Source organism: Alligator mississippiensis, chromosome 4 (assembly GCF_030867095.1).
Source record: "Alligator mississippiensis isolate rAllMis1 chromosome 4, rAllMis1, whole genome shotgun sequence".
Taxonomy (NCBI): domain Eukaryota; kingdom Metazoa; phylum Chordata; order Crocodylia; family Alligatoridae; genus Alligator; species Alligator mississippiensis.
The window spans coordinates 163,395,894-163,423,361 of record NC_081827.1 but is presented as its reverse complement, the minus strand read 5'-3'; the positions used below and the strand labels follow the sequence as shown (position 1 = coordinate 163,423,361).

The 27,468-nt window shown below is 44.0% G+C and overlaps 1 protein-coding gene and 1 long non-coding RNA gene across 3 annotated transcripts; both read right to left on the bottom strand.

Moving 5' to 3' along the window:
• Positions 1–588: 588 nt before the first annotated feature.
• LOC102576528 (keratin, type I cytoskeletal 19) lies at positions 589–7,208 on the bottom strand. Its single transcript, XM_006264564.4, has 7 exons — positions 6,640–7,208; positions 5,879–5,961; positions 5,509–5,665; positions 4,387–4,548; positions 3,492–3,617; positions 2,093–2,319; positions 589–1,374 (listed from the first exon to the last, which is right to left on the bottom strand). The coding sequence occupies exons 1-7, from the start codon at positions 7,114–7,116 to the stop codon at positions 1,239–1,241; spliced, it is 1,368 nt and encodes a 455-aa protein (XP_006264626.3). The 5' UTR covers positions 7,117–7,208; the 3' UTR covers positions 589–1,238.
• A 4,594-nt stretch (positions 7,209–11,802) lies between these two features.
• On the bottom strand, positions 11,803–26,449 carry LOC109280454 (uncharacterized). 2 transcript variants are annotated; one of them, XR_002086784.2, is made up of 6 exons: positions 26,272–26,449; positions 20,845–20,981; positions 19,242–19,321; positions 14,033–14,194; positions 13,357–13,477; positions 11,803–12,146 (listed from the first exon to the last, which is right to left on the bottom strand). It is a non-coding gene; the product is annotated as an uncharacterized LOC109280454 (long non-coding RNA). The 2 variants fall into 2 exon arrangements; XR_002086779.2 differs by lacking the exons at positions 19,242–19,321; positions 20,845–20,981; positions 26,272–26,449 and adding an exon at positions 17,079–17,201.
• Positions 26,450–27,468: the final 1,019 nt, after the last annotated feature.

Genomic DNA, 27,468 nt, shown 5'->3' with positions numbered 1-27,468 from the left:
GCTTCTTAGGGGCCACTAGTCTGACCCTTGTCTCTTCCCCACCAAATCAGTACTCAGGGCTGGTGCCCCACTCACACTGTCTAGCTAAGCTATTGCATCCCTATTTAAACCATCTCATCCAAGTGTTTGTCTAACCTGCTCTCACAAACGTCCAAGGATGGAGATTCCAATCATTAATAATGATTAAATAAAATACTAATGCTTTTCATTATGTGGATGAAAGCTTCTGAGCAAAAGCTAAAACACAGGAAAAATTGAATCAGATCTAATGGAAAATGTAATAAACCCTTCTTTTTTCTTCCTTCTTCTTCTTCTTCTTCTTCTTCTTCTTCTTCTGCATTACTGGTTATAAAACAAAAAGCATTCAGAGGCCCAGGCAAGGGAACAGGGTTTCTTTGTTATACTTGTACCCTGCTTACCTGGAAGGGTCAGCACAGCTCTGCTAACCCAGAGTCTCTTGGGTTTGTATGACTTCCAGATCTGAGTGTCCAGTTTGAGATATCTCCAACTTACAGACATGGGTATTCAGAATTTTGTGACAATTAAGCCCTTTAAAGGTTTGATAACAAATACTTCTTGGACACAGGATTCTGGATGCATCAGCAGTAGGAGCGTTTTATTTGAGACAATTTTTTGGTGGTTAGCATATCACCAATCACAGCTCATATGAACTCAAGTAAACAGCAGCAATTGGATAAGTACAGCATTACAGAATGAAAGAAGCAAGTAGCTTGATAGGCAGAGAAGTGGCACCTCTGAATAGAAATGATAGGTCTTTCTGGACAGAGGGCTTCAGCAGAACTGAGTAAATATCAGGAGTATTTTTCAGTTGATCTTTCCCTACAGTTTGCTCTCATTTTTGCCTTGGTCAGCCTCTCTAGAGGGCATGGAGTTAAATTAATCACATGCCCTTCTGCAATAATCTGTTCAGAAAATAACGAATCTGACTGTGTGGCCTCTTCATTCATTTAACGAAGAAACTGTCAGAAAAGTGGCTGGGGGCAAAAACGTGTATGGTGGCAAGCTCAGCTGCACATCAGAACTTAAGTCTTCATCCTATTGCTTTTGGTATGCCCATAAAATAGGAACATTTTGGAATCCCCAGACCACCTGCAAGAGAATGACTCTGATGCATCTTCCTGCTCAATAAAAATGACAGAGCCTAGAGAAACAGCTCATGTTTATGTGATAATAAAGTGTTCTTCACCTTGTACATCCCCACTCTGGGAAGGCAGGGATTACGGATGACAGATGGGTTGACACATTGGTTGGCACACAGGTTGACACTGGGAAGATGCAGAGAAGGAGTGAGAAGATGGAAGTCCTCCAGTTTTTCCAGCTGAAGACTCATTAACTCCTCTTCCTACTGCTCCACTGAGAGAGAGGAAGGTTTTTTGGTGAATAAAAAGAAAAAAAACTTACTTTGTAAAAAAGAACAGAACCATGGGACACTCAGTGCTTTTGTAAATCAGTACTTTTATTTACGTGCCTCTGTAGGCATTTTGGAGTCTAATATCAAGAGTCTTTATTTCAAATCTTAATTGATAAGAACCAACTGCTTTGCATACAAAAGGAAATGACACAAACTTCTGATAATGTCTTTCCCTTCCCATGGTTCACAGGCTATGTGCACAGGATCCTCCAGGGACTCTCCAGGGACTCAATTTTTCCAAAAAATTGAAATATTTTTATAAGTTTGAAATAGCTCAGACAGATTTTAGCATTTCAGATTATTTTCCATTGGCAGTTCTTGATCCTGTCTGGCAGGGCAAGTGGCAAAGTACTGCTCTAAAAAATTCTTCTCAGAAGTTCTTGGCAAACCCATAGCAGAAAGCACAGAATAACTGAGCAGATGATATATTGGTACAATACCAGGTTTGAATCATCCTTTGGGTGCTTATCTAAACCAAGGGCCCAAACCCTTGGAGTTTTTCTAAATAAAGCAAGCTAGTTACAAATCGGTGAGGATATTCAGACATCACTCTCATTCCTCACCCAGAGAACTTGCTGTTGATGTTACTAGGTCTTATGTTCCACAGTTCATGCCATTGGGGTTTTACTTCATGCTCTGGTGCACCCACAGCCTACTTACACAATTCCATGGTGCCCGCCCTCCAGCAGACAGCAGTAAGTCTGAATTTCTTGCTCCAGGCAACATTTGATGTCCAGGAGATTCCTATACTCTTGGTTCTGGCACTCCATTTCTCCCCGCAATTCAGCCAGTTGCTGCTCTGCCCAAGTGATCTGTTTCTGTATCTCAGCAAGGTGGGTATTGTAGCAGCATTTGGTTTCGGCCAGAGAGGCTTCTAGGGTGTCTCGCTGTGATTTGAACAAGAAAAATCTGCTACTTGAATCATGCGTGAGTGTGGCAGGGCACTGGTTGTGCCTGCCACTTTACAGCCATTTTGGGATCTGGAGCTGCCCAAATAAACAGGGCAGCTCAGCTGCTGGAGGCCAGGCAACAACACTGCCTGGCTGGAGGGCTGCTGGTGTCATCTGGAGGTAAGGGAGGAGCTGTAGGGGAAGGATAGGAGGCTCCTGGTTCTGGGTACAACCTAAAACTGCACCCTGGCGGGAGTGGGTGGCCTGGTGGGGCTCCCAATGGCACGGGAGCCCCCAGGAAATGCCAGGCCAGTTACCACCCCGGTGAAAGGCAGGTCAGGACGCCTTAACGCTTGGCCCCCACTACCGGGTGGGTGACCCCTTTGTTTGTAGGGCCCGGAGGGCAGACCCCAGGAAAGAGAGAGGGGCTAGAGACTCAGACCTGATCGAGAGAGTACCCTTGACTGGCCAATGCTGTGGCCAGGACCAGGATGGTCAAAAAGGCCGGGGGGGCCCACTGTGAGAAACGCCCAGAGCTGAGGGCCTGGGGCTCTGACTGGCCTGGAGGTGGGCCAGGGCTGGTAGCCAAAGGTCCGGGGGGGACCACACCCGAGAGGGGAAAATAGTTTTAGTGAGCTAGATAGCCTGAATTAAGGCAGGGTAGGCCGTCTGAAGGGAGGGATCTTGGAGGGGTCCTGATAGGAGGATTCTGGGGCCCAGCGAGGGGCCAGTGATGATAAGAACAGCTAGATGCCATCTGTGAGGCTTGGGCTGCAGTGTAGGGGAGGAATGGAACCACAGATAGTGCCCCCTGGCATCGGGGCAGTAAATGGGCAGCCTCCTGCTTATTAACATCTAATTAACTAATTACCATCAAGGCATGGCAGGTGAGAACGTGGGTGGTTGGCCCAGGAACAGGTGGGCGGGCCACTCTGAGAATGGCCCTGAGCAGGCCCCCTGTTACAGTGAGTTAATCTATTTCAAAACAAGAAATTGGCAGTTCCCAAAACAAAGCCAAAAACAATTCTCTACTAGCAACAAAGGGGGTCATGGGAGGTATTGGCACTTCCTCATAAAGTGCCAGGATGACTGCTTGCCCAATATCCAAGGAAGCCATGCGCCATGGTGTCCCAGCTGAGCTAAAAATACCACTCTCTGTTTTCACATACCATGCTGCACTGGGCCAGCAGATCAATTTCCATGCTTTGCAGTTTCCGTCTCAGTTCAATGACCTGGTTGTTGCTTGACACCATCTCCTGACTGCTAGTGACAACATCCTGATGCACTTCCTCCAGCTGAAAAACACACACGATCTTCAGAGAGCTCTTAAACAACATTGTAAGTAATGGTTCCAAATGTTCTATTCATGGAATAGAAGAAAAAGACCCAAATAGACCCCCGGTGGACAGGGACTGTGAAAGTTTGACTCCTTAGCCAATGCATCTTAGTCCTGGGTTACTTCCTTGTCATGGTTACTCCATATACTTTCATCACTTCACCTACCCCCTCCTTTGCAGCTGAACCTATTATTCCCAAATGATGGTGCCAATATTGGTGCCTGTCAGAAAAAAGCTTTTTATGGGAAAAACTTTCAGAGCTTAGTTTAAAACAAAAATATAACAAAAAAAATCAAAGGCAACGTTAATTTTAATGCCTGGGGGGTTTGGTTTTTAATGAAAAATAACTATTTTTCAAGCAAAGCAGGTTCTTTCTGAGAATACTTTGCTTTCAAATCCAGTTTTCCATTGACCAGCCCTCACCAGTCTGCTTTTGTAAGGAGATGTTGTAACCCTTTTGAGACCTGTCCTGGACAAGGAGCTTCAATATTCTGGCAATTTATTTTGAATCTGATCAGATTTAGAGTATACTGTGGGCTTTGTTTCCTACTCTGCACTGCACGATTGTCAGAACTTGAAATACCTCAAGTACTTTTACTTAATTCTCTCTTTTCCACCTCTTCTCTCACTCAGTATTAGTTGATTTTAGATATATCTAAAGTTCCAGTCAATGCATCAAACTTTATCTAGATGGCAAGCTAGCTACAGTTCTGTATATTTACTGTACCTTGCAAGCATACCAGTCCTCAATCTCTTTGCGATTTTGATCAATCAGTGTTTCATACTGGCATCTCATGTCTTCAAGAATTTTCCTTAGATCTGGCCCAGGACAGCTATTGACCTCCACACTGACATCTCCAGTTGACTGGCTTCTCAGACAATTCATTTCCTGTGGAGAGAAGCCAATGGGGGGAAGGGGGAAATGACAATATTATTTTGGTTTTGTTCCTTTAACAATAGTAGCAGAAGCCATACCACCTGTCAGGGAACAACTTCCCTACAAGGTACTTCTCAAATGTCCATCTTACCCATCTCTTACATTCCTTCTTCACCCACTAGCAACAATTACAACTGGGAAAAACTCTACTAAAACCTACAGTCTTGCTTGCCTACTTTACTGGGAAATCTGACTCCAGAAGCAGAGCAGCAACTACTGCACAGCAGTGAGCTATCCTTCCATGTTGTAGTGTTAGTATGATAATGACCCAAAGCTGTGTAAGGAAGCTCTGACTGTTTTGCTAGAGGAGAGGGTTAGTTTCCTGATGTCAGCTGTGATTCCAGATCTAATGTGTCCTAACCACAGTGTAACCAGGATCCTGCAGAGACACTTTACACTTGTCAATGCTACACACTGGCCCATGCTTTCCTGTTGGCTTACATGGACAACAAATTTACCCTGCATTCTTATAGTGCTAATTTGTTCTGCAAAAATGATTGGAAGAAACTCACTGGATGAAACCTACTCCTTTCCCTGAACTTGGTCTGAACTAATGTGGCAAGTGTATTGACTTAGGGTAAGGTCAGCCAAGCCACCTGATAGCCAATGGTGATGGACAGATGTTGGCTCCTGGAACTTTGTTTTATTCATATTGCTTTGAGAATAGACTGAGGGTCAGAGCATAGGATTCAGTGACTCTTTGTTTGCTCTGGGGTAAAGCACTTCTACTCCCTCTGGTTTAATTGCCTCAACCTAAAATGAACAGAATAATAATAATTTCATATAGAAGTTGTTAAATATAAGTAATTATGAACCTATTTATCTATTATGCCCTCTTGATATTTGATGTTTACCTGAGAACACAAATCCTCGTAACTATTACTATTACTATTATTTGATTAAATAATTTACCTCCTCATGGCTCTTCTTGACATGACATATCTCCTCTTTTAGGTTCTCAAATTGTATTTCCAAGTCAGCCCTACATCCAGTCAATTGGTCCAGAATCAGGTGTAAGCCATTGAGATCAGCCTCCACACACTGATGAAGACCACATTCAGTCTCATACCTAAACCAAAGACAAAAAAGGACAGAGAAGTCAATGCTTGAGCTCATCACAACTTCTCCTTGCTCTTATCGAGCTTGTTTATGAATGGGTCTAAGTTTAGCATCAGCCTTGTTTTAATAGTTATGCATAATTGGTAACACACAGCAGCATTGCTCATGTAACCTACTAGAGGGAGCATGACTATCTTTGTTCAAAGCAAATATCTATCCTCACTTCACTCTGTAGTCATCTGCAGTCATCCTGTTGTTGTCAATATTCAGAAGGATCTTGTTGTTCTCCAGAGTTGCACAAATGATCTGGAAAACAGGAGGGTAGAGAGGACTTTCAGCCCTGCACCTGGCTCATTGTACAAATCATTAGCAGCATAAGTAGTAAACACACCCCAGCAAATGTCCCCATAAGCACAACAGTGTGGAAAGGACCAAAAGTCTCGGAGGCACAGGTCAGAGCAATTCCATCTCATTCATAGTGCAAATGCAGGGCTGCTTTCTAAGTGTCAGATCCCAGGCTCGGGACAGCTGCACAGCTAGAGGGCTTGAGCAGGCAGGTAATTACATTCTGAATTTTGTCCTTCTTCAATAATGCTACCAGTGTACACACAGCTGGTAGCACTTCCACAGCAGTTTAAAGAAGCCCGAGGGTTTTCAAAAATCACATTGGCCTGCAATGTCAGCAAAGCGGGCAATCATCCTTGAGAGGCTCAAATTGCCTTTTGCAGGAGCAAAGAGTATTCATCAGGTTTATTCAACAGAAATTTTGACTGAAAAATTGAAGCACTATCCTAATCCATCTGAACATGGTGCAACAATGGTCCATTGTCATAGTGTTGCTGGACTTCTCTGTGCCCTCAAGCCAGAGTTTCAAAGAAGCAGTTGTCTTCACTTATTTCGATGTGTGTGCACAATCTTCTCTGCCACGTGCATTAGGATCATTAGGAGAATGATTAGAACCTGGATGAAAGAAGGAGGTCCTACCTGGTTTTGAAGATCTTCTATTTCCTTGTAGTAGCAGCTGTAGTCCCTTGGCTCACAGGTGGGGCCATGCTTGGCATACCAGTCCCAAATCCTGCACTCCAGTTCAGCATTCTCTTCCTCCAGGCATCGCACCTTATCCAGGTAGGATGCCAGGTGGTCATTAAGGTTCTGCATGGTCAGCTTTTCATCACTACAACAAACACCACTGATACCATCACCAACTCCTACAAAGCCACCACTGAAGCCAACTCGCATACCTCCACTTATGGCAGGTCCAGTGCTTCCACCGGCACAATTGCCAATTTTCAGCCCCCTCTCAGTGAATCCTTCACTGAAACTACCACCAGAAAAATTGCCGATTCCACATCTTCCAGAAGAGATTGAACTAACTATAGCTCTACCACCAACAACACCACTGCTTCCTCTGCCTATCCCCTGGGAACCACCATTAAAACTCTGCTTTGAGCTGCAGCTCATAATGACAGCAATTAAGAAGCCAGCCCAAAGCCCAGAGCAGGATGCACAAGTCAATGCTGAATCAGACTGCAGGTTTTTTTTCCCTTTCCAACAGATATCTATTTATACTTTCCACAGTGGGAGTCGCCATTTATAGAAATGTTTCCCCCCCTCCTTTTTCTGTGGGGTTGGTTAGTCTTATGTTTGTGCCAAAAATAATTTCCCCAAGGACATTTGCCTCCAGAAATCCCAAGACACAATGGAATCACTTTGTTCAGCAGCTACGTTTTAAAAAATCTGTCAGCAATATTATTTTCTGAATCATTCATTTTTGCTTGTACAACACAGCATAGCACATAATGGTGCCTAAACTGCTCAAAAACTGAAATGCTATAAATACTAAGTCCCTTCAAGATGGTTGCCAGCCAACTAAAGGAAATGACAAGATGGGCTTGTTTCCCCTGGGTTATGAGGGACTCTGAAATTGGTCTGGAAAAAGACTGGAGAAGAATAATTTGTGCTGAGTAAATGAGAGTTATATGAATAGATCTTTTCCCTTTGTAATGTCCAAGAGTCTACACTGGGCAAGATGAAAGTTGGGGAAGAATTTCTTAGGGTAATATCTTTTATTGGACCAGCTATTTAGTTGGAATAAAATTAGACAAGTTTTCAAAGACATTCTTCCTAGGGTCTCTGAATAGAGGACGCTAGGCACAGCAAGTTAAGCACAGAACAGGCCAGGGCTGAAGGAAATTCTCAGGTGTAGCAGACAATTAGCAAAAGAAAAGAAGCTGAGTATTGGGGGATCAAAGCCTACCAAAAGGGGGAACTTGGGGGGTGGGGGAATCAGTCTCACCTTCCTCGTGTCCAAAGTATTTGGGAGTTGGATAAATTATAATGAGCCATATATCCAATACCGGTGTTCGGGAAAAGTTGGGGAAAGCATTCCACATTTCTACCTGGCAAAGCTCATTTAAGGCATTTGTGACTAGACACCAGAACGATCATTCCAACTGGCTCGTGAGTCCATGACAATAATGAACACCAATCATGCTTTGTATTTAGAAATATGTCTGCCAAAAAAAAAAATCCATTCTCCAGTCATTCAGTTTGCTGAGGGCCAGGCAGCGTGAGGAAAACTTTGCCCAAGCGGGAAACAGGAAATGTATTTCTTTCTAAGAACACAAAAAAGTGGTAACTTCCTTTGCATGTAGGTCATCAAGCAATTGTTAGTAATCATTTGCCCTTGCCTTCCTGGAACTATGTATTAACTATGAACTGTGGATGTTCAGACCAACCATCCATACATAAGATTAAACTATTTTAACACTGAGAATGTAGGAACACTAAATAAGCCTGACTCATCTGCTGTTACAGGCATTGGTTATGTTTCCATTTATTTTAATAACTCAAGGGAAAGAATTCTTTGTAAAGAAGCTGAGCTGGCTGACTTTGTTGAAAGATGGTCTCCACTGAAAGAAATAACTAGTGAAAAACTACCTGCCATTGGGAGCGCCAATTTTTAGACTCCTGCTCCCCTGGAAGAGCAAACCCCATCTCAAATGAGCACAGAGTTGCTGACAGGAATGAAATGCAGGAAAGTGTTCCAGTCGTTCTCTAGATACAAGTTGGCAAAAACTGTCTAATTAGAAATATCACTAGGAAGATCTCCTGGTTAGGAGCAGGAAACCTGATTCTCTTACATGTGGAGTCGAGGTGCAGCTCTGATTCATTTCATTGGACTCACTTGTTGCTGCAAGAAAAATGTAAATACCTCCCTACTCCATCCTTCTCAATTAGGCAGCTTCTAAAGAAAGCCCTCTGCCACACTAGACATCTCTGGAAATGATGGAAGGGAGGGTGCCGCCTGGACAGCCACTTCATGCTTTTTGAATGCTGCTTTTTCCTTAGATTGAATTTTTTCTGCCTATAGTAATTTCTCATTCTACAGTTTTTGAGTGACTTATGTTTTAGGAGCAGATTTTTGTGGAATCCTAGCTAACAGGAAGGCCTCAGTATTGGGAGTTGTATGTGAAGTTGGCAACCTAACCCCATGCACCATCTTTGCAACCAAAGCAGAAGAGCAAACCAGATTCAAAACACTGATCCCAGCATTGGCCTCTTCTCCAGTGCAGCTGATAGTTTGGGAACAGGTTGGTCCTTGATTTGCAAGTTGATCAGGAAGCAAAATGCAGTTATGTCAGTCACTGGGGTTTATAACTCATTTCACTGTCAGTGAAATAGCCTGTCTTCTCCTATTGCAGATTACCACATCTTACTAGAAATGTTCTTCCCCACAAGTTAATTTGTTTTACCCTTGTATCTCCCCATATGCTGCCTCCTGGTTCTTCCTGTTTCCCTTTTTTTTTTTAATCAATTGAAATTTCATTATTCAACATTTTCTTTGTGAGCCTTTTTTCCTCCATAGGGAGGGTGTATCTAGTCCAGCAACGCTTTGCTTTCAAAATGACTGCTTCAGTAGTTTTGGGGGCAAACTCATTGTTCCTGATTTTATCTTGCTGCTGCATATTCATAATACCTCAAAGATTTATTATATCTACATAATAATCATAGATAATATACCCCTTGTGCTGACAAGGCCTTGGCTATAATTAACAAGTGAAGTCTCAGCTGTGGACTCTCCTAACCAATGTAGAACCCATAACTCCATGTTATTGCAATTTCAGGACTGAAATCAATAGCTGAGGCTGCAATGTAGACAAGACTTAAGGGGAGAGAAAGGTTCTGACTCCACACTGACCCAAGAAGCCATTAATGCAGCTGCAGGTGTGATTTAAGCAAGACTTTTGAGCAGAAGAGAGAAAGTAAAATAAGGACCAGCTGCAGTAACTGTTCCCATCAGAACTTCCCTGTCACAAGATTGTACATAGGTCACCTACAAAGGGCACTAGGTTGCATTAGGTGTGTCCCCTCTCAACAGGTATGTGGCTGTTGGGGAGGACATGACAGGGAGCAGTCAGCCAGATGATAAAACTGGAAAACACTGTGAGGTGTTTTCCCAATGAGGTGAGACCCAATGAGGGTGAACACTTCCTCAGTACCTTGTGCACTTCCTCAGCTCCCAGCAGGAGACACTCAATACCAAACAGCCTGATGGTGCTGGGAACAGGCATACCTAGAAGTTGCACACAGCTCTGAGACTGGGGTGGGCAGCTGAGAAATATGCCTGCACAGTGCATGATGCAAGCACTGGATGGGGACCATGATGAGAACATCTACTGGTATGAATAAAACAGTGCATGTGACTCAAGAGTATGCCTGTTGGTGCTCCTGCTCAGGATGCAGAGGTGGTGGCCTGGCTGCTGATGCCAGCTCTGGCAACTGGGCTGGCAGTGGCAGCAGTTCCCATTCTTGTGTCTCCTCTGAGTGGGCATCTGAAGCTAGTGCCCTGGGTACCTACTCCTAGTTACGCTACTGACTAACAGCTATGGTTTCAGGCCTTGCTCATCACACAATGGCTTCTCTTTCACTTAAGAAGATCCTATTGAGAGAGGTAGGCCATTTCATGTCTCTGCAAGCCTCCTGGGCCACTAATCAGTAGGCAAAGCCCATCATTTGTACCCACAGCCCAGATTCAGGAATGAGACTGAATCTCTGTTCTCCTCCTAGCAACCAAACCTCCCATCCTGCCACACTTGGCTTCTCCACAGTTATCAGAGACCTGGTGGGTTCTGCAGGAAGGTAACTGAGAAGGCAGGGCTGCAAAATGAGGTAAAAGTTAAAGTTATGGTGCATAGATGGTGTGTCCCTTAGCTCTTTATTCTTGCTCTCCAGATGCTTTCATTTAGTTACAACTAAAACTCTGTAAGGGCATGGGGCACTGCTGTCAAACCTTAATTTCATTAATGTAAACTTTTTGGAATTAAATACAAAATCCCCTAGTAGAGAGTGTATGGTGACTCTGTTGCAGAATAAAACAACCTAGTATAAAAAAAAATCTGGGCTCCATATAGTCTTGCATGAAAACTTGCCACATAAAGTATTTAATAATGCCTGATTTCAGACAGTTTCCTGGGCCTGGAACTAGTGGGCTTCTTCCTAGTATCTTCATTTGTACATTGTAGTATCAGTTCTTTTGTTGCCATTGTATTTCTTTTCTATGACTTTGGAGGCTGTGTTCACTCTGCCTCCCCCCCCACCCCCCTTTCTATCACAGTCTTTCACGTGGAGTGCAACTCTCCATTAACCACAGGCAGTGGCCTCCTGGATAACCTGTCTTCTGCACTGAACTTCAGGACTAGAGCTGGTCTTCCACTAAACAAGTTCAATAGAAACTTTTTAACCAACTCTCCTTGAGCCCTTTTCCTGTGCTCTGTTGACAATCCTTGCTTGATAGTTTCCGGTTCTCCCCATTTTTGCTTTTATTCATGCTACCTTCTACACTAGGAATAGCCACCCCTCCCCTTTGCACAGGGGTTCTCCCAAAACCTACACCTACTGTGAATCCAATGAGGAAACTACACAGCTGGGGAGAGAAGACTGACATTTCCTGGCACATTGGTTCTGACAAAAGACAGTTTGGAAGCTGCACAGAGATTTAGCCTGTGTTGAGACACTGTAGCCAAGCATTTTTGGTCAAGCTTGCTTGTTAAAAGCAATATATTGTGTAGAACTGCAGCTTTTCGTATGGTTGCCGCCATACACTATGTAAAGACTGAAGGAAGCAATCACCTCTTAGGCACAGGATTCTGGATGCATCAGCAGTAGCAGAGTTTTATTTTAAATCATTTGGTAGATTACCAGCCACAGCACACAACTGGGTAGCAGTGGTTGAAAAAACAGCATTACAAAAGATAAGAAGCAAGCAGCATAATAGACAGGAATATGGCCCCTCTGAACAACTCAAATGCGCCTCAGTGGATGGATAGCATTAATAGAGCCAAGCAAATGTCCACTGCATTTCTCCTTCCTTTTCCTTACACTTTGCTGTCACTTTTTCACTGATTTGCTTGTGAGCGGGGGGGAAAGGAAGGGTCGTGCATGATGAAATGACAGGCAGTCTACTTAGTCCCATGTCCTTCAGCAATGACCTGTTAAGAGAGATGAAAGGAATTATTACTTTCTCAGAGGAGAAGACAAGTATCTCCTGTAGCATAGGACACAAAAGAGTAGGATGGGAAGGGATGTCCAGATGTCATCTAGTCCAACTCCTCTACTCAAGATATGATCATCCCTAACTAAACCTGAATCCAGATCATTTATGAATATATTAAAGAGTACTGGTCCAAATACAGAGAGCCCTGGGGGACACCACTGGTCACTATGCACCATGTTGACACCGTTCCATTGATTATCACTCTCTGGATCCGACCACAGAGCCAGTTCCCCAGCCATTGGACCATAAGGTTGTCAAGGCTGCAGTTCCCCTGTTTTGCCATGGGGACATCATGGGAGACCCAAGTCAATATATTGGGTTTTATTTTCAATCCCAGCTCCTACTTGATAGTGGCAATGGGTAAGTTACAACATTTCTTAGAATCTCCTGACCAGCCTACAATGGGAAGCATATAGCAAGACAAGACATGCTACAATGCTCCACCATCAAAAGTAGAATAGAACCTGTTCCCCTGCGTTCTCCTGTCCATGTCTGGAGATCGTGAAGAAGGAAAAGAAGTTTGACTCATGTTTTGACTCAAGTATTTCTTAGCCAAACCTCTAAACCTGCTGTGAATTGCTAATAAAACCAAGCTAGTTCTCACGTTCCACAGTTCAAAGCACTAGTGTATGACTTATGCCCTCCTCAGCCTATAGTCTACATGCACAGTATCATTCTGTCCTCCCTCCAGCAGGCAGCGGTAGGTCTGAATCGCTTGCTCCAGGTGGCATTTGACATCCAGAAGGGTCTGGTATTCTTGGTTCTGGCACTCCATTTCTGTTAGTAGATCAGTCAGTTGCTGTGGGCTGGGGCCGCTCCAGCCCCAGTGTCAATCCAATCCTGTATCCCAGCAAGGTGGGTGTTGTAGCGACATTCATTTTCAGACAAAGAGGATTCCAGAGTCCCATTCTGATACTCAAGGGGAGGAAAAGCACATTATCTCTGGGCTAAATGTAACTGATTAAGACTCAGAAAGCTGGGTTGTTCAAATGTAGAAATAAAAGCAAATGTCTGCAAGCATCATAACTGGCAGCTGTATTATCACTTCTACCCACAGTGGTAGGGATGACTAGTTACCCACTATCTCAGAAATCCATCTATCATTCAAAGATAGGTAAGATATACGTGGTAGTAGCAAGACATACTAGGCTGAGTTGGGCCTGCAGGTCTCCAGGGCTTGCAGTCAACATCTCAGTTCAGTGATCTGGTTGTTGTTTGACCTGTCTCCTGACTGCTGGTGATGATCTCCTGATTCACCTCCTCAATCTGAAACGTTACAAAGGAACAAAATGAAAATATTTAGTGGGTTTTTAAAGATCAGTGTCAGGAGAAGATGGTGCACTCAGCAGTGGGGAAGGAAAGAAAAGGAGTAGCTAATCAAAGGCTGTAAGGAGGCCGTGAGCTATTGGAAGCTTTCATTTCACTGCTCTCCAATGCACCTATCTTCTGGTTATCCCCGACAGCTTCCTTGCTCTTTAGGAGACCCTGTTATTCCAGTCCTCTGAAGTCCCACCCAGTTATACCACTACGCAGCTGTAATGACATGTTGCAAGCCATCTTGCTGCCCCTGCCCTGAGCTAAAAAGCAATTTGGAAATATAATTAAATACTTCAATCCACTCTTGGCCATATTGCATACAGCATTCCTTTTTTCTCATTGTGTGACTCTTTGATACTGAAATGTCTCTGGTACTCTTTCTTAATTTCTCTTCTCCTTTTGTTCCTCACTGTAAGTATTTCTTTATTTGAGTTCTGTCTAGAGAGCCTCTCACTGTATTATCAAGATGTCCAGGGGTCTGCAGGTATAGTGTGAGCATTTTACCTTGCACGCATGCCACTGCTCAGCCTCTTTGTGGTTGCACTCCATCGTATTTTCATACTGGCATTGTTTGCCCTCAAGGCTTTTCCTCAGATCTGGGTCAGGACAAATGTTGACCTCCACATTGACATCTCCAGTTGACGGACTTCTCAGATGATTTATTTCCTGCAAAAAAAAGCAGAGTAGCAGCGATATTCACAGGGTGAGTATGGAGCAGCCACATGAAGCAACTCCACTGTGAGGCCCCTCCCTGGCTCAGTGCACAGCTCCCATGAAATCAATAGAGCCTCGTCAGCCTGATTCCCTAGTGAATTTGACTCCAAAAACACTTACTAGGCAGCAATGGGTTATGCACCAACTCTGTGTTGTAGGGAGGGTGAGGATGAATGGAACCAGAGTGAGAAACTTCTGACTGTTCTGCTGAGGAAAAATGAGGTTCCTACAAAGATCTGTATTTCTACATCTACCTGACCATTCCAGTTGCTGTATGATGAAGATTGACTGAAGAAACAAACCTGATGAGCAAAATCCACACATTTCCCTGAAGGGGCATGGATTAAGGATCCAGATGTGGTCACCGAGGGAGGCTGAAGCCAGCAAAGCCATGCAGTAGCCAGTTCTGATAGTCATATACTGTATTTTCCCACATACCACATGCCCCCAAATAAGACATGCATCTTGTTTTGGGAAGTCAGAATGAAGAAAAGAATATTTTTACAGAGTGATGGCTACACAGAGCAGAGACAGAACTGCAGCTTCAGCTGACTCACCCTTCCATTCCTGCCTAACTAAAAACTGGAACCCTAGCTGCTGCTAAAGACTGGCCTCCCTTGGTAGATCTATGACTTTGAAAAGAGCTAAAGAGTTTTCAGTACTGTGAAATAGGAGTAGAGAAACTAGGAGCAGCTAGCAGACAGCAAAATAACCCAAAGAAAAGCTGGCTTGATTAAAAAGGAGAGACTACTGTTAACACCTGTGGAGTGAAGAACAATGAACTATGTCAATTGACTCCCACAGCTGCCTGAATAGTAATACAACTGCTACTGCATGGTGGATCAGGAATCAAAGCTAACTGCTTTTATTCTGGACAGAAAATCAGCTATCCTCCTTAGACATGTGGTGTGTGAGTAAATACAGTATTAGCTTCTTGAAGTGTTGCCTTGAGAAGAAGAGAGAATGAGTTAGTGGTGAGCAAATTAACTCCTGGGTTCTACTCCAATCTCTGTTACTGACTTGCTCTTTGCTGCTGAACAAGTCACTTCTCTTCTCTGGGCATCAGCTTTCCCATCCAGAAAATGAATTGAATAGAATAGCACAGGGGTTGTCAACCGGGGGCACACATGCCCCTAGGGGTACTTAGACAGGTCATAGGACATACACAGGGGCAGGCGAGGACGGAGCACATCCTGGGGGGCGGTGGCAGCATCTCCCTCAGTGGCAGCATCTCCCCCAGTGCATCCCATACTTTGTTTCTTACTGGGGGAAGGGGAGGGGTGCACTGGGTGCCACCAGCCCCACAGAGCATACCATGGCACCTCCCTGCCCCACACCTCAGCTTACTCTCTGTACCCACTCCCAGGAGCAGGACTGGGGAGGGGGGCAAGGGCAGCAGTGCCCCCCTGCCAGACAAGGTGGGGGGGGGTCTTGCACACAGTGACCACCGCTGTCACCACCACCCAACGCCTCACACTCCCGCTGCTGCTGCACCTGTGCCTGCACCGCTTTCCTATGGCCCATTGCACATGCAGCTCCATGGGATGCTGACAGGCGGCGCACAATTGGCCAGGCACGAGGCCCATCAACAATCCGAGGAGCTGCATGTGCGATAGGCCAAAGGAAAGTGACAGCGGTGCATGGTGGTGGGTGGTGGTAACAGCAGCAGCCACTGCATGTAAACCCCTCCTTCCCCAGCCAGCCGATGCATGTGCAGCCCACAGAGGGGTACCGCTGCCCTCACCTCCCCAGCCCTGCTCCTGGGATCGGACACAAAGACCTGCTCCCCTCCCCCCCCCCCCCCCGCCATTCCCAATCTGGCCCCCCTCAGCCCCTTCGCACTCCCCCGCCCCGCCCTGGCCCTTCCCCTGACACATGCTTACCCATTAGGGGGAATGTCTGCATCTCCATCTGCGTGTGTGTGTGTGCGCGCGCGCGCGCATCTGCCTGTGTGTGTGTGTATGCATCTGTGTATGTGTGTCTGCATCTGCCTGCCTGTGTGTGTGTGTGTCTGCATCTGCCTGTGTGTGTATCTGTTCCCTGCTCACCCAGTGGCAGCAGGCACATGTAGCCCACCCCCAACACTGACACCACCGCGGCTGCCTGCAGGAGCTCACTGCTTACCACCGCCAGGCCCCTGCCGCTGATGCCACCACTGCCTGCAGGAGCTCGCCATGCCCCCCAGCCTTGGGAGACATGCGACATTCATGGTGGTGGGGACGCTAAATGCAACTAAATGCATTTAGTTGCACTAAATGTAATTGTCCTCTATTCTTGGGGTACCGCAATAGCCAGCCTAGGCACATGGCTCTTGGGCATGTGGCTCTCGGGCCAGTGGCAGCAGGGTGCAGAGTGCAGCCTGCAGCAGCAGCTGCCTCCACCCCACACACAGATCTGGGGGAGACATGCCCCCAAGGCCTCTGCCAGGGCGCGCTCAGTGGTGGGAGCTGCCCCCCACCCCCCGCACCCTCCAGATGAACTGCTCTCTTGGCTCCGTCCCACACTCCACCTTGGCTGTGCAACACCTGCCCCCGCCCCAGTCCCAGCCCTACTCCCTCTCTCACCATGGGGGCCTCAATCTTTTCCCTGTGCCCCCCCCCCCTTAAAAACAAGAAAAAAATATAAAGGGGTACATGAGCTAAAACTTCGAGGCAGAAGGGATACACTTGTTAAAAAAGGTTGAAAACCCCTGGAATAGCACAAACCTCAGATGGCCCCCACAACATGTAACTATTGGATAATCTACTTGTTGATTGTACGTTCATTTACTAGTTTCAGATTAAATATATTTGACAATGTAAAGGTACTATTATTACTAATTAAGAAGGAATCCTACCTCCTCATGGTTCCTCTTAAGACAGCACAGCTCATCAGTCAGAGCCTCAAATTGTAACTGCAAGCCAGGCTGGCATCTAGCCAGCTGTTCTAGAGCTGGTTAGAAGCTAACAATGTCAGCAGCCTCCATGCAGTGACAAATCCACAATCAGTTTCAAACCTAATCCTTGGGCAAGGAAGATACGATAGTCAGTACATGATCTCCCCCTATAGTGTTTGTGCTGTATACAGCTCAGATAGGTCAGTTTCCCTAGCTTCTTTATTTTCCTCTCTGTGTTTAATTGGCAAAGAGCTTCATTGCCCATAAGCTGCACTTAAACAACTCAGAAACAAAACTCCTTTTTCACTCCAGGTGTTATGTGTTTCACTCCAGGTATGTTTTATTTTTTATATTTCCTATGAATGCAGATCTTGACACTCTTTTCGTGTTTATAGTTTTAGCATTGCAGCAACAGAAGCAAATTCTTTCTCACCCCTGTAACAGAAGGCTTGATGCTCCTGCTACTTTAAAGTGAGATAGGCAATATGAAAAGCAGCCTGCATGTGTGGCAGAGGCCAATTAAAGGGTCACCTGACCAGACAGGCCAGGCTTAAAACATATCAACCTAGGTCCTAATCTAATTAGGCAGTCTAGCCCTGAGAGCTATAGAGAGAGGAGCTCCTGGTCAGCAGGGCTCCTGGGTAACACCTGAGCTGGGGTAAGCAACTCTGGAGGTCTGGAAAAGGGACTAAGGGGATGAGGTGGTCCCACCAGGCCTGGGAGTACAGAGTCCTGGGAAACAGAATAGAGGGATTGGGACCCAGAGGAGAGAGCTTAGGAGGGGTGAGTGTAAGCAGGGCCAGAGAGCCCAGGGGTCTGTAGCCCATGAGGGGTGCATGTAAGCAGGGCCAGAGCACCCAAAGGTCTCACTGGCCCAGAGGGGGGCCAGGGCTCAGAGAGAGGGGCCAAAAGTGAAGGAGGTCCACAGCATGGAGACTGGCAGGGCCAGGGGAGCCCATGAGTCTCAACTAGCCTAGAATCAGGGCCCAGTGGGAGGGGGCAAAGATTGGGGGGTTGCAGCCAGAGACTGAGGGGGCTAAGAAGCCAGTAGCCCAGGAGGAGCATGTGTCAACAAGGACAAGGGGCCCTTAGCCTGAGAGGGATGTTAGGAACAGCAGAGAGAGAGAGAGGAATGAGTAACACCTGTGAGAAATGGATGTGGGTACCATACTGGGGAAGATGGAGCCCACGTAACTTAAGGCAAAGTAAAGATACATGGGATTGGGGATCCCTGGGGCAGCCTCTCTTTCCAAAGATCTAAGAACAACAACGCATGGCAGGAAAAGTGAAGGGGAGCAATCTTAAGAAGCGAGGACAAAGCAGGGACTGAGTGGCTACCAGGGGACATCACAGCCACCCCTGGGACGAGTGCCTGTTACATTGGTGCATTGGCAGGGAAAGCAGCTGTGCAGGAGAATGGAGAAATGACCCTTTGGGTGAGCAAGAAAGAGAGCAAGCAGGGCTAGGGAGCCCAGAGAGCTCATCTGGCCTAGGAGTGGGTCCAGGGCCCGAGGACAGAGGGAAAAGGCTGAGGAGGGCCACAGCCAGAGACTGACAGGGACAGGGACCTGTAGCCCAGAGACTAGAGGGTTCAGTTAAGAGGTGGAAAAGGCCAAGCAGGTGAACCCTTCAGGAAAATCCTAGACTTATTTTCAGGCTAGAACAAGGTTTAGAACCAGAAAGAGGGCTTGTGAGGTGCAGAGACTAATATGATGCCCAGAATGGACGGCCTCCCTTTGCGTAAAATATTATAACATCAAGGCATGGCAGACGAGGAAACGGGGAGTTTGCTCAAAGAGAGAGCAGGTTGATAAAGACTGAGGGCTCCAGGGGCATGATGGCCACTCCTGGAGTTGTACTTGGTTACACCCCCAAATAAAGTAATGGAATTTCCCATATCCAAAAGCTCTTTTGGAAGGAAAGGCCAAATAAATGCTTCAAACTGCCTGCAAAATGCAATGTTCATGGATTGCATCTGTCATCATAATCATGGCTTATCATGTCATGGATATGGAAGTTCAATAGTTTTCTGAGGCTTTTTTGTGTTTTATTTCTGGAACATGACTGAGATGTGGGAACACAGGGACTTTTGACTAGCTTTGTCCTGTATGAAGACATACTCACGTCACTCAGAAGTCATCTGCAGCCATCCTGCTGTTATCAATGTTCAGAAGGATCTTGTTCTCCATGGTTGCACAAATGATCTGAAAAAGGGAATGGTAGAGGGGACTTTCAGCACCACTGGTTCTTCACTCTGCACTAGGGCAGACAGTAAAAGGAGCCCATTATAGGCACAACAATGGGAAAGAGACCAACATTCCCAGAGACTAAGCAGTTCCTTCTCATGCACCATGGAAATATAACAGTGGCATCTGTTGCCCAGATCCTGAAAGTACCTGCTTTAACACAGACCTTTGTACATCCCTGACCCCACTGCTCATCTCTGCAGCTGACCCCCATCACACATTAGAGTAGCCTGAAGGCATGCTGTTCTAAATTATGTGAGAGTATAGTGTCAGCAAAGAGCTGAAAGTGCAGCTGCACATCCCAGAGCCATTAAGCTGTTTTTCTATCAGAAGATGCCCACAGTGCAGCAAAGCAGATGCACCATGCAAAGAAATGTGTCTGATATGAATATCAGCATTGCCTGGTGTACATATTAATACAATCAACATTCATAGACACTTTACAGTTTTCAGGAAACACTCTTGCTTAAAATGTAGATAGAAGAGCTTGCAGCACCTAAGCAATATAAAGTTCAAAGAATTATTTATTTCTAAGGCATAGTAGCACCTATGTTAATATGGGAGACACTTGAAAGTCCAGTTATCTGCATGAGTGAATGTTACAGCTTAGATAAAAGAGAATACAAACTAAGACAAATTACTGTTAACAGATAAGATGGTAAACATGGAAGCTAAGTGACCATAGTGTCACAGAAAATTAATGGGTCTCCAGGAAAAGCAAATAAAAAAAGAGGCTTTGGGACTGCTGAAGCAGCAAAGAACCAAGAAACATAAGTGAATAAAAATCCCATAATACGCATCGTTTCCTGTTCATAAATTATTGTAATTTGAGTGGGATCACACCAAGCTCTGCTGATGCACAAGATTTATTCACTTGCACTTTCACTCTCTTAAGGGTGTTTATAGACATGCTCAGGGGGGTTGGGGGGACTTTAATTAGTGCAGCTTCCAGAGTATCAGCATCCCTGTGCTGAAAGATGGCAGCATTGAACGAGCTTTAGTTTAAAGCACTCTGCCACCATTTTTCAGAGCAGGGACACTGATACACATGACGCTTGAGTCTGCTGGAGTGCGGTAATTACCACGGTCCAGCAGACTCGATTAATCAAGCTGCTCCAATGTGTTGTAATTACAGTGTGTCACGTGTATAGGAGCCCTAAGAGGGTTTTTTTTTCCTTGAATCCAAAACTATTAACACATTAAGATACCATTTCATTCACCAGGACTGTTAAATTTAAATTCAACTGGGAAATCTAAACACTATCCAAAGCCATCTGACCATGTTGAAACAATGGTCCATTTTCATGGTATTGCTGGACTTTTCCATGCCCTCAAACCAGAGTTTCAAAGTAGCAGTTGTCCTCACTTACTTCTATATGTACATGAAATAATGCCTCTGCCATGTGCATTAGGATCTAACCAATGATTTCAAGAGAAGCCAAAGAGAATGATTAGAATCTGGGTGAAAAAGGAGGTTCTACCTGGTTTTGAGGATCTTCTATTTCCCTGTAGTAGCAGCTGTAGTCCCTTGGCTCACAGATGGGGCCTTGTCTCATGTACCATTCCCAGATCCTGCATTCCAGTTCAGTGTTCTCTTCCTCTAGGCACCGCACCTTGTCTAGGTAGGAAGTCAAGTGATCATTTGGGCTTTGCATGGTCATGTTTTTATCACTAGAGACTAAGAGGCCATCACCAGCTAAATGACCCCCCAACTCCAAGAAAGTCACCACCAAGGCCACCCCCCCTAAAGCCACCTTGCACACCTTCTTCTACAGCAGGTCCAGAGCTTTCGCTAGTACAGCCTCCAGCACTCAGGCCCCTCCCAATGAATCCTCCACTAAAACTACCACCAGAAAAATTGCCAGTTTCACCAGCTAACCTGAAAGGGACACATTGTACAGAGACTGAGCAAATTCTAGCTCCACCAACAACAGCACTGTTGCTACCATTACCCTTCTGCTGGGAGCAGGCCATGAAACTGTTCTTGATGCTGCAACTCATAGCAACAGCAATTAAGAATACAACCCAAAGCAAGATGCACAGCTCAATATTCAGTCAGACTCCAAGCTCTTGAGCCCTGCATATCTCTACTTAGACTTTCCTCAGTGGGTGTCAACATTAGAGAGTTTGGTTTCCTTTTCTGTGGGGTTGGTTAGGCCTATTGCTTACGCCAAGAATAATTTCCCTGAGGGCCTTTCATTTGCCTCCAGAAATCACAAACACAGATGACATCTTTCACAGACGAGCCTACAAACTTCACTTCATCGACCTACTGGATAGAAACAATCATGAACTAAATATAGACATTGGATTTATGACACATTATAACCTGCCTGATATCTGACTCTTCAGGTACCTCTCCACTATTTACCAGCTACATTCATTCACCTCTCCCCCTCCCCCCCAGGCTCTCTCTCACCCACCAGCTCCTCATTTTTTATCTTCATTGACTGGCTTTCTTGTATGCATACCAGCCTCTGGCTTCTTTACTATTCATTCCATACAGGAAGAGCGCACACACCAACTGCAGATGCTTCCTCGACCTGACAAAGGGTAGTTGTACCCAAAAGCTTGCAAAGAAGAATTTTTCCAACTATCTGAATTGGCCTGATAAAAGATATCAGATTTACCTAAAGAACTTTGTCTTCCAAAACACAAAGAAAACAGTTTACATGTCAATGGCTTATTTTTTAAAGTCCATTGGTAATATTATTCTCTGTATAATCAGGTTTTTATTTATGATGAAAGCTGTACAACAGCAACATGGAACATATTGACACTGAAGACAAACAAAGGAACGAGCAATTGTAACCATTTTCCACAAAGGTCTTTTCCAGCACTAATGTCTAAGAGACTACTATCCACAGACTTGCAGGGAAAAGTACATTGGTGCTAGGTGTGATCAGACTTCAGTCTGTCAGATCATTTTAGCTTGCTTATAAATCCTGGCCTGTGCAATGGAGTGGAAAACATAAAAAAACCACATTGCATATCAATCACACTTTACATCTATGTATTGTGTTGTCTGCCAAAGCACATTCTCTGGGGGTTCAATTTGCTGAAGTCAGTGTGGGAAAACTTCAGGCAGAGGTTCTCTAAATCAGAGTCTTTTTCTTTCTGACAATCCAAAGGAAAAGGTTCTATTGGATATAGGCTTTCAAGCAACTATGCCCTGCATGCATGCAACTACTTGATTTGATGCACCTCCAGTTACATGGATTAAGGTACTTCTAAGAGAAGACAGGAGAAGCTGCTACTCTTCCTGAAAGAAGTGAGATGTCTTTGTGTAGTAATAGGTATCAAGTGCTTCCATCTGTGACCTGTCATCTATGAACAGAGGATGTTCATACTAGCCAGGTACACAGTTTACACGAGACTTCGCATCATGGAGAATATCAGGAGCAAGAGATCTATACAGGCATGAGCTCAAGCTAAGGAAAGGCAGTAGAAATCCTTCCACTGTGTCCCTGAAGCAAGTTGGGAAAGACTCCGTGTATTTAGAAAGGTAGCTAAAATGATCCCCTAAACTGGGGACCCAATCTGATTTTCAGTCAGAATGCTGCACTGGGGAAGGAGAGAAACAATCAAAATACTTGATGGGGTGAATCCTTAGCAGTATTTATTTAGCACTCTGAACAATTCCACAGGACCCAGCTGTCTCTCAGAGGAAGGTTTTCACATCTCTCTACACCTAACTCCTCCCTGCCTGAAACCCCTTAAAGAAATCCACCTGCTATCTGCCCACTCATTGTCTTCTAGAATAGACACTTCTGGAAGTTTGTCAAGGGAGCAATATAATAGCTACTTCCTAGAATAGCTAGTTCTGCCCATGGTCATTGACCATTAGTATCTTTTCAAGAGCAGAATTAACAGGAAAAGCCCGATCTTCCCTTTACATATGTCGGGCTGGAAAATGTGTAGTGCTTGCTAAGCTTCCAACATTTTCCTCTGCCAGTGTAATACACTGTCTCTTATTGTTCTTACTTAATGCACTTGGAAATTTTATGCGCCATGTTTTGTTGTTTGCCTCATTCATGTTCTTCCTCTTGCTGCTTCTCACAAATCACATTCTGTCTCCATTGTCTGTCAACATTTTCTTTGGCATCCGGCTGTTCTCTATAAGGAGGGTGTGCCCATTCCAGCTCACTTTCAGAAGTGTTGCTTGCCTTTGTGGTGGGAGAAACCTCCCTAAGGTCCGTTGTCTAGCTGTAATTTGATTGACAGACAACGCGGGTAAAGAAAGACAGCTGTTTATTTGCTCGAGCAAAGACCATAAAGCCAGCAAAAGGCAAAATGGCCCCCCCTCAAGGGTGAGGCGATCTTTTATACTTCTTATAACAAAGCAAGACTATATGGTTAACAAAAAGCAATACTTGGGGCGGTGCTCTATAAATCTTTGTAACAGCATATTTCTATTAAGCTGAACTAGCACTTTTTTAAAAGCTGAAAGTTAAGTAACAGTAACATTATGTTAGCAAAACCTTATACAGTAGAAGATACTTCTCAAGGACACAACCAGTAAGCTCAAACAATGGTTCCTCTGTCTTATCTTATTTCTAGCTGTAGCTGATTTTTTTTAGCACACAGACACAGATTCACTTTTTAACTCAGAAAATGCTTGTTGTAGTTAAAATGATTATTTGACACAAGCAAAGGCCTAGCTATCATTCTGCCTTGTGGTCAGCTGCATTACTAGGCCACAGGTCATGCCTTGTATTCAGCTGTAAAGCTAATACTTCTTAAAAATCCAAATTATTGTAAACCTAACAGTATGCTTTCAGAAAACTATTCTATTTCAGGGCAATGACAAACCTGCAGACTACACCTTGTATTGGTAAGCTCATTAATGCTAATCTCAGCACTTTAAGTATAAGATAACTCCAAGATTATGTTGATCATGTATATTTCCATGTTTTCACATCCCAGCAATACTTTGGCTATAATTATTAAGAGATACTATCTATGCTGGCAGCATTAGGAACTGCTGCAGCTTGAACAGTGAGATCCACTATTTTGAAATGATATTTTTTTATTTTCCATTTAGAAATGTCTTTATGATAAGCAAGGAAATAAAACAAACATTTTCCAGAATTACTGTTTTTGATTTAACAAAACCCCATATTTCTTGGAAAAAAATATTCTCCAAACAAATGATGAGCCTGTGATACGGGACCTTGTGTTCCCTGTATAAACAAAACCACAGAGTAAATGATCAGTCATCCTGATATGATTAATGTGGCTCTTGGGATTCTACGTGTTAGCTCTGAACCCCTGTTGCAGTCAGCAGAATGTTTCTTTTTTATCCAGGCATTAATTTGTTATCTGATTAAGAAAAAGATCTTCTGACAACTAAGAACAAAAGTCTGACAACAAGTTTAGCACCTTTCACTACTGTATACACATGTATCCACTTGGAGGCTGGTGGGCTGTCAGAGCTTCTTCAAACTGATGGTCAGTCCATAATGCCTACCTGCCTCACTATTGGCCAATTCCTTACACAGTGTGCATAAAAGCACAGAATTATCTGCAGAAGGTAATTCATCATACTCTCCCTCTAAGTTATTTTGTGCAGCATCTCTCTGGATCTCCAAACTAGACACTTTCCACAGTCATAGGAGTATGGCAGACTCAAGATTTTTGAGAGGCCAAATGCTACATTTCTCTTTTCTTCTCCACATTTTTCCAGTAATTTGTGAATTACAAACAAAATTCCATGTACTTCATTTTCTAAAGCTGAATTGCTTTTCTGCAAGGACTTGGTTAACTATTGTAGTCAATAATGTATCAAGGAGATTTAGGTTTTTGGCTCCTGCATAATTTACTCAACAACACTTTGTGAGAGATGTATAGTACCCTTGGTACTGCAATTCTGCCCTGTAATATCACTGCCAATTTACCTTAATCATAACCTGTAGTACCTTACCATAGCATGACAAAAAATTAAAATATAGATACATCAAAGAAGATTAGCATGTAGTTCCAGGGACTGACAGGTGAGAAGGCCTGAGGGCTAGCTCTGGGATTGCTCAGACCCAAACCTTTATGGTATTCCCAATCTATACAGGAGCTGTTGGCCCAATTCTTTGGTTGTTCTTTCAATTTTTATTCTAATCTCTTGCAACCTTGCTAGCTCAATCTGGAACTTCACACTATCCTGAGGAGATCATTGTTCGGTTTTCATTTTGCTCTTCAAAAATATTTGCTATTAATAATGCAGGTTCAATGGATATTGTATCCTACAGTAATCACCTCCTAAAGTTTAGCAGTTACAACTTCTCCTAAAAGGGAAGAAGACTGGTCTATTAACAAGTTCATCTGTCCATGATGGTTCAAAGATTTCATGGGGCTTGTCAAAACTGTTCTTGTTTTTACTAATTTTTCTTGGTTTTGTTTTTTTTCAAATAATTGAGGTGTTGATATCATTTCTTTTCTTCCAAGGAGTTCTTTTCAGAACTTAATCAGCAGCATCCCAGCAGCTTCATCTTATATTTAATCAAATGTGAATTTCCTCTTTTATAAGGTCTTTTAATAATATAAGTTAAGTGCATAATGGAAGGTGTTCTCTGGAGTGAGCTTTTATTGGCTTTTCACAGATTAGTCCACAGCAGGAACCTACCTAGCCCCTACATTGAAGCAAAGAGTAGGCATACATGAACACTTGTGAAAGACGTGTTCAGACCCAAACCTTGGAGCCTGTGGCAGGAAGCATTTTTCCCCAGATGGGTGAGTCCAAGACAAGAGAGTTTTCAAGGACTTCCGAGAAGGCAGTTTGTTATTGTATCGCAAATGTCCAGATAAAAATGACAACCACAAATGACAAATCAACTGAAAGGCCTCCTCCTAACAAATTTGTTATGCTGTCATTCTGAGTCCTGTGAAATGGAAAAAAAAAATTAAATAGTGCTCACCATGGCATCTGTTTCTTATCCTTCATTAAAAAATAAACCAAAACTGCAGTAGAGGAAGAGTACTGTGGTATGATTGTCAGAGGGCCTTCTACTCTATGAAGTAATTAGGATCAAAAGATCAATGAAAATGAGAAAAAAAGACTAGGTTTTCTTAAATGATAGATGACAATCCCACCCTCAACTTCTCCTGCGATGACCAGGGTCCTTATATTGCCTTGGACTATCACTGCATTTTCTGACCAGAAGCAACTAGTAAGCAACACGCAAAATAAGGAGGTCCTTTTTAAGTCAAGGATGGCTGTCTTAGCAAGACTGTTCAGGGTCAGAGATAACAGAAGAATCCCATTCTCAAGGGAAAGAACTTTTCATAGGTCAGTCATTGAAATTTAGTCAAGCTTGCAACTCCCACTGTCTCTGCTTGTGAAGCAGCCTTTTATCTTGCTATTGACTAAAATATCTCACTTCAAAAGTTCTTGCAGTTCTTCTTTGCCATATCCAGCTGACCTGTTCCACTAAGTGTAAAACTGCATCCCAGAGGCTCCAGAGTTCTGCCTCTGACTCGCTCATTTATCTACCCTATATCCGTTTCACCCTCTCTGTTAAAGAGTACTAATAATAAGTTCTACCTACCTTACAAGGGTGTTGCCAAAATAATTGACTGAGATTAACTCAGTACTTTGAGGATGGAATGAATGCAATATGTTGCAAGTGCTATTATGATTATTAAGTTTGGTATTAAGGTATCCTATGCATAATCCAAGACAAAGTTGACAAAGGTCCTTTCCAGAGCATTTCTTTGGTCTACCTTTTGGTCCTCTGCTCATTAGAGGTTTCTTTTTCATCACTATTCTCTGAGGATCTTCCATGCTCTTTACAGAGAGCATGTCTGTCCCACTAGAAATTTCTTCTTCAACATTCCTTCTGCAACTCCATAAGGAATCTTTTTATTTGCAATTGCACCTTGCAAAATCACCATGGAAAAGTTGAAAAGTGCCCTTAGTTATTTGTCCAGCTCTTTGATGTGCCAGTTGTCCATGTTGCACAGATTTGAGAGTCCTAATCCCTACAGCAGCGTAGTAATAATCATCATAACAATAGTAAATAAATTCTGAATACTTTTGTGTCTTCAGAGCATTGTGTGGTGCAAAAGATAACTAAACATGCTGAGCATTGCTTCTTTTCATGTTTGTGATATTA